This window comes from Atta cephalotes (genome assembly GCF_000143395.1).
Source record: "Atta cephalotes unplaced genomic scaffold scaffold00016, whole genome shotgun sequence".
Classification (NCBI taxonomy): Eukaryota; Metazoa; Arthropoda; class Insecta; order Hymenoptera; family Formicidae; genus Atta; species Atta cephalotes.
Genome location: NW_012130080.1, coordinates 4653196 through 4665246, shown reverse-complemented (window position 1 = coordinate 4665246; position 12051 = coordinate 4653196). Strand labels below are relative to the sequence as shown.

The window sequence follows — 12051 nt, the reverse complement described above, 5'->3', positions numbered from 1 at the left end:
AAATATGAGAACAAAGTTGAAAAATAAAACATTCTATTGTTAAATTAAACAAAATTAGCGATGCAACAAAAAATTAATATTTAATTTACATTTAAAATTGCTCTTTCCAATTCAATATCCAAAGCACTGATGTTATTGCGTCAACTTTATGTTATTAATATACAATCCTTACGCTAAGAATGTCTCTCTAAATATTAAAATTTTTAATTAGAATTTTAATCTTACTTTCTCATGTTTCTTCTGATTTTTCTTTGGTTTTTTGTACAACGGGGTTTTCCTCATCAGACTCTGAATCCAACGCAATACCTTTGGATTTTTTTCTTCTCTAATTTTCTGTTTTTCCAAGAATATGCTTAATTCTTCTAGTTTTTCATCACGTACTTTATTCCAGAACTGTATGGCTAAAATAAATTGCTTTCATGTTAAATAAAATGTATGCAGACTGAAGAAATTCGTTCATTACCTTCCTCTTGATACTTTGGAGGCACACCAGCTTGTGCTAACATTTCTTCATTCGGAATACAACTCTCATGTTCAGCATCACCGAGGACCTCGACTCTTGGTTTTGTGAACACTCTCTGCATCTTAAGTAACTTCCTTGTTTTAGCAGAATATTTTAGAGTCGGCACTTTATCGAATACCTCATCGTCCACCTTTGGATTGTCATCTTTCTCAAAGAACATATAAGTGCCTACAGCGTCTTCATAAGTGCCCTCATAAAACTAAAAGTACAAAATGATTAAGATTCATTTTTTAATTAATTGTGGTCAAATTTAACTTGGTGATGAGAACATGTAATAAAATGCATGTAATAAAAATATTTCTATTTAAAACACGGTTTTTGCAATACAAGAGTATTTTATATTTTATACTTCAGCAAAATAATATATAAAAGTAATATATATTTTGTATTTAAAATCAAGAGATTGAAAGTTTTATATATCTTGTAATTTAAATAATAAAATCGATTGTCAATCTTAGTATTCAAAATACAAAATACTTTTATATGTTCCTAAGAAATACAAAATATAAAATATTATCATGTGTTCTGTTGAAATATAAAACGTAAAATATAATTGTCTTACAACTACTCTTTCTCAAATATAAGTATTTTTAAATAAATGATAAACAGGTCAAAATAACAAGCACCTGATATAGATAAATAATTTAAAATAATTTTTTATTAATTAATAATAGAATGTTTCAACTTAGTCATAAATTAATAACAGAATATTGAATTTCAACTTTACTTAGTCATCTTCAGTTGCTAACAATAAAAGTATTTCATTGTATATGCCTAGTTGGTCATAATGTAAAAATTATATATTTCTAGCTATTATTAATCGTTAAGCTAATGGCTTTTTTTAGTAACTTTTAAAGTTACCTTAATAAAACCATCGATTTATATCTATTTCCACCAATCTAATTCTAAAGATTAGAAAAAGACAAAGAGTAAGTGAAGTGAACCGAAATTAAAATTAATCTACATTGGTGGAAATGGACAGTGATTAATAGAAAAACAAAATTATCGAGTGAGATTTAGATCTAACTTCACTTGATGATAATTTTGTTTTTCTAGCTATTTATTACCACATCGATGTCTATGACATGAACGGAGTCATGAGGACAGTTGCTTAGCAACTATCGATTAGTGAATTGACTCTCAGCTACTTTCTTTCTCATCTTACATTATAATTCCTTATATATATTATAATGTAAGCTCTTAATCAAACAAGAATCTTGTTTTTCTTTTCGAAGAAAACATAATAATCTTACATTACAATTCTTTATATTCCATATTAACTAAATGTAAGCTCTTAATCAAACAAGAGTCCTATTTTTCCTTTCGAAGAAAACATAACATTATCATTAATTACTAAACTATGGTTTTGTCTAAACTAGATAATGAAAAACTAAACTTAAAAAGGAAATAAACACGAGTTTCAGGATGCATTTATAACGATATTAGTGTGCATTTAGCATGTACATGACATTACATATTATATATTACAGAATTTTAGAAACAAAAAAAATGCGCATTTATTAATAAAAACGCATTCTAAAAACAAGCTACGAAGTTTAAATATGATTTATACTTCGTTTTTCATTTATTAAATTCTATAAATAATTCTATAAATCATAAAATACAGCATACCCGTCCATTAATTTCCATTATAGGATGTTCAGTATCTATTCCAATCATATCCAATTGAAGATCTTTATTATCGAACATTTCGTTACCGGTAAGCCCTTCAAATTCTACATATATGAGCATTTCTTCTTCATTTTCAGATAACTCACCATCCGACTCCATTTTTCTTATGAGTTGTTATGAATTATTATTTGTTATTATTTAAATTCAACAGACAAATACATTTCAGGCAATGACGTCGAACATATCTAGACTGTATTCCACTTGACGCCCTTGAAATTTAAAGTTTAAAGGTACATTTTCACGAGCTACTCTAATTGGTCGTTTCAGCATAGTACTCTAACCTTAACGCGTTTCTAATCTAACGTGTACGTAAATACACATTGTATTCAATTATTAAAAATGATTAGGTGTGCAATCCCATTTTGTAATAATTCGATAACCAAGAGCTATGTAATGAATGCATTTCCTCGAAATAATAAACATTATGCTCTATGGGTCAAAAATGTCAGCGAAAGTTGTTGGGGGAATGATGAAAAATTGGACGCTTGTGAAAAATTCTTATCTCTGCGAGGTAAAGCAATATTTATTATATATAAATTTATTATTAAAAAATTAATATTTGACATTTAAAATAAACATCGACATGAAAAGGCACTTTTAAATATGGCGTACGTAATATTTTGTCCAATGTAATTCGCGCTGATTCGCGGATGTCAAACGTAGCGATGACGATGACGTGTTCGTTGCGTACCACGTGTAGGGCATACATTTGACACGTCGCCTGCTACTCTGCGTTGTACCACCAGCCTGCGTTCGAATCGCTCGACGAGTGATACGTTAGTATATATTTTGATGCCACGTTGCTGTCGAGTTTCGCACAAAGAGGTGATCAGAAGAAGAAAGGACGAATTGTCTTCCCAGTGTCCCGTTCATGCGTCTCAACTTGTAAACAATCTGTATTTTACGGAAGCACTATTTCTACAACGCAAGCACCGTTGAAGTATTTCGAGCGCGAGTGGAATTTTTGAACGAATCTCTCAGTATCCTCTTGGATTGTCAATAAAAATAGTTTGACCATGGTAAGTATAATTAATTTGAATAATTTTGGAATTATTTTCTAACGAAGACTGACGCGTGTTCTTATTTCTTATTTCTTGGAAAAAGCCTGCTGCACCTAGCGCTACTTCCGTGGGATCTGTTGGACGATCACCCAGCAAAGCCATAGCGCCAAGAACAGGTGGTAGTGGCACAGTAAGACAGAGGAAAACCACTGTAACCTCCTCCGCCAGGAACAGGAATACCGGTACAAGCTCCGGTGGCATGTGGAGGTTCTATACTGACGACTCTCCTGGCATCAAAGTGTAAGTATAAATCAGCTGATTAAAGTAATGCTATCCATACTTTGGTCAATTAATAAAATTTGTTTTAAATTAGTAAATTAAACTCTTTAAAGCATTTATCTGTTATAATATCATTTGCTATAACATTTTAATTCTCTATTACAATATTAATTTGCCTTCACATGATATGTCTTAATAAATGTTATAATAAATATTGAAATTGTTTTGTTTTAGGGGACCTGTGCCAGTGCTAGTAATGTCCCTTTTATTCATTGCGTCTGTATTCATGCTTCATATCTGGGGCAAGTATACTAGAAACTAGATATAAGTGCAATATGTTAAGATTGGCCTGGGAGAGAGATATGAAGCACTGAGCGATGCAAATTTCAGCATCGTGCAATCATATATTGGCGCCTCGAACAGGTTAATGCGTGATTTTTAATATGTATGATATGTTATGGATAATATATCATTGAAAGGAAAGGACTCACAAAACACATTATGAAATGGTGGATATTGTTACATGATTAAAATACATTCATATTTTTTATTCCTCGATAGAGAAGGTCTGTTTTTTTAAAACAATTTATCAATTACGTATATATATTGTGAGAAAACACGAGAGGAATTATTTAGTTTGCGTTTGTAATATTAGGAATGAAACATTATGTAATATTGAAATAAATGTAACTTATTTTTACCCTGATGTGTGGTTGATATTATACAAGTCAATTTATGTAAGTGTAAATGAATTGTGAATTATAAGTTCCCGAAGCCAGCTACCATTTATTATATACTTCTTTACATTTGTAACTTTTGACAATCTTATAAAATTGAGGATTTTAGGAGTAGGATCGAATTTAGGATCCGCTAATTGCGAATAAATTGCTTTCATACTGAACCACGTATTAATTTCGCAAGTACAGTTTATTTACATTCTTATATTTATCTTATTCTATGAAAATATTTATTTCAGTCAAAGAGCTTAATGTATATTTGTTTTATAGAATGTGTTAGAAAGTTTTTAAATTAGAAGAATCAAATTTAGATTGATTAGACTTAATCTTCTCTTAAATTTTTGTGGAATCTTATACTTGACATTTAAAAATATAAAATCTAGATCATCACATAATACACATTGCAAAATAATTTTTAGTAAATTTATAATAATTTACATGTAGTAGAATTATAAATTATTGTTGATAGACACATTTTGCATAATGTAGATACATACATGAAATAAAAAGAACATAATATTTATAATTCATACTAATTCTTGTTAAAACATGTATTTCAAGTATTGTTATAATAGTAAGATGTAAGTTTTTTTATTGTAATCATGGTTCTGTTTATTTAAAGATTTTCTCTGCAAGCATGCGATCAAGATGTTCTTGCATTCGCGATGTTGCAAGGGTTTCTGCATATTTCCGTTTCTGAGCGTTTTCTGCGAGGCGCCGGCGCATCCAATTTATTGATTCTTTCGATGCACTGAATTACACGACACGTTCGAATTGGACATAATCGCAATAAATAAAATGTATATAAAACGTGTATCATTAGAATAAATGGAGATCGAGAAAAAAATTACAAAAGAATAACATAGAAGATAGAAAAAAATAGAGATAAGAGTAGTGAAGGAAAAATTTTTCAGTCATTTTTATGTCTCTAAAAGAAAGAAATTTTTCTCTTTTCTCTCCCTTATTTTTTCTTCATTACACTTTTCTCTATTTTAGAAAAATAAGAATGACTGAAAAAAATATATATATTAAAAAAATAGATGCGTGTGATTAATATATGGAATAATTATGGAATCTAAGATATGGGGAACGAAAAAAAGGAAATAGGAAATTAGGAAAGGGAATGGACTACGAGATAAAAAGAATCGTAAGAACGAGCGAAAAAATGCTAGAGAAATATATAGGATTCGAGAAAAAAACCAATATCGATGGCAAAGTCTTTTTAGGATACTCTTCGACATTCTAAGATTTTCATTTACCTATAATATACATAATTTATTTACCTATAATAATAAGAAATTTGTGTGAAAAATAATTATGTATAGATCTTGTGATTTCATAAGTAATTGTAAAAAAGCTTAGAAAAAGAAACTGAATATATTTTTTTAGAAAAATGTGAGCCTGTATAAAATTTAATTCATTCAAACAATTAAAGAGCACGACCCGTCCTTCCAAAATCGACGCACGGAGGGGAATTGAGGTTCGTCTGACGTAGATCAGTAGATGTCCCTGAAAATGAAGACTGGGGACGGGGTCTGCTCATCGCTGTGGTCTTTCGGCGGAGAGGCGCTCCAGAGGCGTGCGCGTTGGAGGCGCCGGGAGGAACGCGCATCGTCGCGTCGGCGTCGGCGTCGGCAGAAAGGGAGCGGAGTGGCATGAGGGTGCTGTGCCACCGCGGAGGCGATTCTCGTCCGTTCTCCGGCCACCCGACGGGACGGGGGAGGCACGAGGGGGCGGACACGCGCATCTCGATTCTCGCGCTCTTCCGCCGTTGATGGGCCGCGCGAGGGCTCGCGAGCGTCGCCGACCCGCGGCGGACTCACATTACACACGTGATACCGTCGTGCGGGAGTGAGCGCCTCGTTTTAGTCACGGCGACATCCGACTTCTTCTTCTTCTTGCCTGCCCAGCGAAACGGTGTCGGGGCGGGACGCATAGTATCGTTGGAAAACTACCGCGAGAAATGCAGTTCTCTACGGGAGAGGTAATTTCTTTTCTCTCTCCTCTCCCTCTCTTTCTTTCTCTCTTCCTCTCGCTGCTTTAGAAAAATTGAGAGATTCGCAACATTGATAACGTTGTCATTCCGCAACAAAGTAACAGCGTTATTTATATATTTAAAGAGACGGAGATGTTCAACATCGTTTTATTTAACCTCGCTCGATAATGGATAGAATCAAAATGTGCATGCACACTAGATTATTTTGCAGAAAGAGAGAGGTAGGGAGCTTCGAAGGTATTCTAAATTCATAAACTGCATGCGCTGGAACGTTCTCAAATTATTCAAAATATTGCTGCCAAGAACGCGCACGGTGTTCCTTATGTATAAATTTCTTAGCGAATTTCCCTGGAAATGACTCTGTGTCATAGCTACGGACACATCCTCGACGCACCGCATTTTCCGCATTGCGGAAATCGTAATATAACTACATCGTAATACAACTACGTATATGAGCAGTTTGTTTATCTAGAACATGTAACTTGTTAATCTGCCAGGACATAAGATCCGATATCGATCGCCTTTTTTTCGTTCCAATACTGATTTTTTAAGATAATAATTAGAAATCACACAAAATTTTATAATTTAGAAAATTAAAGACGCATTTTAATTCATATTAAACAGTAGCTGCTTTTTCTTTTTTAATTTTTTATTTAATCCAAATTGATGATTCTTTTATATATTATTAGATATAAATGTATTTGTAAGAAGGATAATTAAATTAATTTTGAATTCATGTGAAGAGATTATCTGCTATCTTAAAAATTTTACAAATTTTATTTTTTTTTTTAATTGTGTCATTTAATATTACATATATTAATATTACATATATTAGATGTAGTAAAAAGAAATCCATTATTTTTGCATGAAATTGAATGGAAAAATAATGAATTTCTTTTTACTACACCTAATATAATATAGTATCATTAATATTTTTCGTTTAATACTCGAAATATAAACTATAACTAAAAATTCTCTTTATTTAATTTGCTTGACATTTTCTTCTGTCAAATAATGATTGTTGATTCCGAAAGAACCATTCTCACAATTAGATATATAGAAAAACTCTAAGTATTCCATACAGTATAGACTTCCAAGAAACGTCCTAAAGACGTCTGAAGAACGTCTTAATGTCTAACGCATTTCCAAGATATTTCTCGGCTGTACGTATATTAAAGTGTTCAATTTTAAATTAAAATTAAAGAACTAAATAATGATTTAATATATCGACGCGGATAAAATCGCGTTTCAGAATCCGAGATAATTTGTTCGGAGATCGGAGACGATTAACGTCGAGGACATGGCGGTCGACATTTTGGACGAGGATCATCTCGCCGTGAGCGCGATTGTGACCGTCGGTATGCAGCTGATCTTCTTTACGATCGCGGCCACTTTCCAGATGGACAAGCTGACGGACTTCGCCGGTGGCACTAACTTCATCATCCTCGCTCTCCTCACTTTCTTTCTCGGTCAAGTGGGCAAGGTACTATCTGATACGCTATCTTGTATCTCCTTTGAAGAGGTGCACATGTAACGCACGTAGGGAGAATTTTATATTTGGCGGATAAAGCCTAAATATTAACTCTTAAACCTTAGACTTTTGTATCATTCATGTCCTGCACATTTTTTTTCTTTGAAATGATGCTAGGAGCATCATTTAATTATAACACACATTTATATACACACACACATACACACACATATATATATATATATATATTAAATTTTTTTAGTTCACAACCCTTACTCTCTAAATTCTTTGGTATCTCGTTAAAGACTAAAGAAAATTGAGACAATCTTGAAAAAAAAGTAGCAAGAGTTCAATTTTCAGTCTTTAAGAATGAGAGAGATTTCATTTTTCAACCAGCAAATACAAAGTTGCATGTAACGTACTTGTTAATTGTAATTTCTTATTTAACAATACAATACCTGCGTTATTACAATTATATTATGAATGAGAACTAATGAATACGTTACATACAATTTTGTAGAGATTCACTCTAAAAGTTTTAGAGAGTGCACAAGTATTTTCTAAAGATATTAAACCGTAAGAATTATTTATTGATTTTTATGTATTTGTAAAAAAGATGAAAATTAATCCGGGACGATTTAATTGTATGTAGTGTAGGTTAGAAAATGATCGTGTGTACTAAAGATTAAAATACATTACAAGTTTATCGGGAAAGAACCTAAATAAGATAGATTTGTAAAAGTTTTAATAAACTCGAAAACTAGATAGAGAAATCACAAATTAGAATTATTTTTTCGTCTATTATCAATTCCTTTTAATGACTATTAATGCTACTAATTATTATTATTACTTGATTATAAGTTTTATATTAAAATCACTTAATTTTTATCGCAACTGTAATTAATCTTCGATAATGATTGCACTTGCGAATCAGATTTGCAAATCATTATTTTAGATTGATTTTCTTTCTCAAAGTTCGAATGCACCTCGAGATTCACGCGACATATTGCCACTGTATATCATCGACAATTTTATCCTCAATGAAACCGTTGCTATAAATAAAATGTCAAGATATAATTAATATCTATTAACGGATGATTTGTGCCTGTCTATAAACTTCTTTCTATGACGCTTATTTTATATTATTAGTCGTTACAAGTATCGGTATAAACAACTACGTGCCTTTCTTCCCCGTAGACATACGATAGTCGGCAGATGATGGTGACCATATTCGTATGCTTGTGGGGTGTGCGGCTCTCCGGATATCTCCTATATAGAATCGTCAAAATAGGCCGTGATAAGAGATTTGACGATCGTCGCAGTAATGTGATCCGCTTCGCCGTATTCTGGACATTTCAGGTAAAATAGAGAGTGCGATGTCTCCCGTTTAATCTTCCTAGAAAGGATCTGATATATCGAAGAGATTTGTCGATTCGCAGGCTGTGTGGGTGTACGTCGTCAGTCTGCCTGTGATAATAATCAATTCTCCACGACATAAAATACCGCCCGCGCCAAAGACGATGACGACGCTCGACAGCGCCGGCACGGGTCTCTTCTTGGTTGGCTTGCTAGCTGAGACCTACGCCGATCTGCAAAAGTTCACCTTCAAGCAAGATCCAGTGAACAATGGGAAGTGGTGTAATGACGGTGAGACTATCCTTTGATTTTCCAGTAAACACTAATTAATAGCAACATACTCTTTAACTTTTAGATCTCATTCTAAAAGAGTGAAATTTCACTCTTGAATATAGATCCTTTTCAAGACAGGTCAATTTTCACTCTTCAGAATGAGATTCTTCAAAGAATTTAGAGAGTAACATCAATGTTATAATTTTATTCAACAATGTAAATATAATACATGATACATAATAGTTACATTCTTGAGTGTAAAATTATAACATTGGTATTACTTTTAGTGAGTTACACGTCCGAAAATACTTTTGCGGAATTCCATTAAATTTTTTATACTACTAGTAAAATTTTACAGAGCATCGTTTGTAAGATCTCATCAATAAGACAAGTGTTATAAAAACGTTTCGTCAATCTGATTCTCATAAATAAATATGTATATATAATTAGGAGTTATACATATTACTTTTTATTTAAGGATTTATTTCATTGAAATCATTTTTCGATTGCAATGAAATAAATTTGCATTTACAAGTCAACATTTTTAGGACTTTGGAGGCTCTCCCGGCACCCAAATTATTTCGGCGAGATTGTCGTCTGGTGGGGGATATTTGTAATATCCCTAAACGTTATCGAAGGAGCAGAATGGGTTGTTATTGCATCCCCGATCTTCACGACGCTTATTATTCTATTTCTATCGGGGATGCCATTATTGGAAAAAGCATCGGATGAAAGATACAGGGAGTAAGTAAAAAGGCATTGGGCAAAACAGCATTGAGAATTTTCGCAAATCTAAAAAAAAAAAATAATATTCAAAAACATAAATATAAAATTTAGAAAATGTGTTTTATATATATTAAAAGTAAATGCTTAATTCTCGACCCCTACATTTAGTCGACTATAGCACCTGTTCAAATTTAAATATTTTTCCATCGTATAATCGTTTTAAAACGCCAAAGTGTCGAAGACCAGTCGAAATACTATTAATATGGATTGTATTTGAATTGGAGATGACTATATACGGGACGTTTTTCATCGCACTTTCTAGGGTAAAAAGGCCAAGAATTAAGTTGTACACCTAAATTAATTTATTTTACTTTACTTAATTAATTTATTTATTACAGAAAGCTGGAGTCTCAACTCTTAATTGGAGTAAATAGAAGAATATAATAATTTAAAGTCAGATTAAAAAAATTATTTAAATTTTTGTTTTACAATTCGTAAGAAAATAATATTAACAGATAAATGGATTTGTTTTTATTGTAAATTCGTATGAATTTCGATTTATTCATGTTCTGCAAATGTTTTCAGTAACGCGGAGTATCGCTACTATAAGCGATCGACGTCACCGTTGATACCAATACCGCCGTCTATCTACGTTGAGGTGCCACATTTCCTCAAGTTTATATTCTGCTGCGAATTTCCACTCTACGATTCCCTGGATGTGAAGCCGAGATCGGCCGTCACCGAATCAACGTCTATCAGCCTCGCGGCGTCCACGTAGCTGTAACCACACGCCGGACGTCCGAATTCTGAGTCCGGCGTGCAGTCGACAGCAACAGCTTCAACCAGTACAGCTCTCTGAGCGCTACTTTATCTTTCTCTGTGGCATCGAGAATCCTGTCTATCTACTGACAAAAATATAAACTCGACGACCGAACCATAAATCCCAGTCCAACAACATTCTCAATCAAACACGATATCAGCATGATCTCGAGGAGTTACACTATACTTGGTCATGCACATCAATTTCAATATGTGGGAACCGAGAAGGAATCCCTTTTCAAAATGGAAAGGCTTATAAAAGATGAAGTATTATTATTTTTGTAACTAAAAGCTCTTCCCGGCGATAGGCATAAACGTTACCGGTGACTTTTCGTATAGAATCGAATGATGAGATGAACAAAGAAAATTATTTTTATAGCGATGTTATATGGGTACCAATGTAAAAGTAGCTTAATGACCAATTCGAGCATCGTTTCTGTACGACAAGTCGGTGGTAATCAATGACTTGATTAGCGGCTTTATTTATGTACGTATTTAAACTCTTATTTTAGATACAAGAAGATTAGATAAAACAAGAGAGATTGGAAATAATATATAATTTGTATGTTCCAAATAATATCCAGGCTTAAAAAGAAAAACTCTTAAAAAGTGTCACTATATTCAATTAGTCAATCGCTACTTTAAATGAATAATATTATATTTTGTTCCAAGAGAGTAGTAATTCTTGGAAATAAATTAGGCAGGCGATTTACCGCGCTCGCTATCAACTAACAAAAAAGTATGTGTCTTAAATATCGCAAAAACGAAATTTAAAATGAGATTTTAATGTAATATAAATAAGACGATGTAGTCCATTTTTGAAATTAATAGTAACTTTGAAAATTGATGGTCTGTAATAGTTGGCGATTGATACTGTCGATTCGTTAAAAGTAAAGTAAAAATTAACAAAAACGCATATCGAGGAAAAACGGAACATGTGTGTTGCAATTTTCGTAACTCGACAGCGAATAAGCAATATTTATCGCTAGAATCAAACGAACGTAATAAAACAGTCAAGTTTACATTTCACCTATCACAATCGCTATTCGTTTCGTTAATATATTGTAGGAATCCTATATTGTAATATGTAGGATGCTTACAAAGAAATTTTAGATGCAATACAAACATGGTACGTCCATGTATCCCGATTGCAATCCCGAGGCTTTCAATCGAATTAT

The 12051-nt window shown here is 32.7% G+C and overlaps 3 protein-coding genes across 3 annotated transcripts; 2 read left to right on the top strand and 1 right to left on the bottom strand.

The window, feature by feature from the left end:
- Nucleotides 1–229: 229 nt before the first annotated feature.
- LOC105618333 (general transcription factor 3C polypeptide 6) lies at nt 230–2314 on the bottom strand. Its single transcript, XM_012199876.1, is given in 4 exon segments — nt 230–321; nt 324–401; nt 464–722; nt 2156–2314. Coding segments are annotated over 4 exon segments (588 nt in total).
- A 343-nt stretch (nt 2315–2657) lies between these two features.
- LOC105618439 (protein transport protein Sec61 subunit beta) lies at nt 2658–4199 on the top strand. Its single transcript, XM_012199979.1, has 3 exons — nt 2658–2726; nt 3320–3516; nt 3730–4199. Exons 1-3 carry the CDS (start codon nt 2658–2660, stop codon nt 3815–3817), a joined length of 354 nt encoding a protein of 117 aa, XP_012055369.1. The 3' UTR covers nt 3818–4199.
- A 3329-nt stretch (nt 4200–7528) lies between these two features.
- On the top strand, nt 7529–10832 carry LOC105618332. Its single transcript, XM_012199875.1, has 5 exons — nt 7529–7711; nt 8897–9058; nt 9139–9346; nt 9877–10072; nt 10640–10832. Exons 1-5 carry the CDS (start codon nt 7529–7531, stop codon nt 10830–10832), a joined length of 942 nt encoding a protein of 313 aa, XP_012055265.1.
- The last annotated feature ends 1219 nt before the right edge of the window (nt 10833–12051 follow it).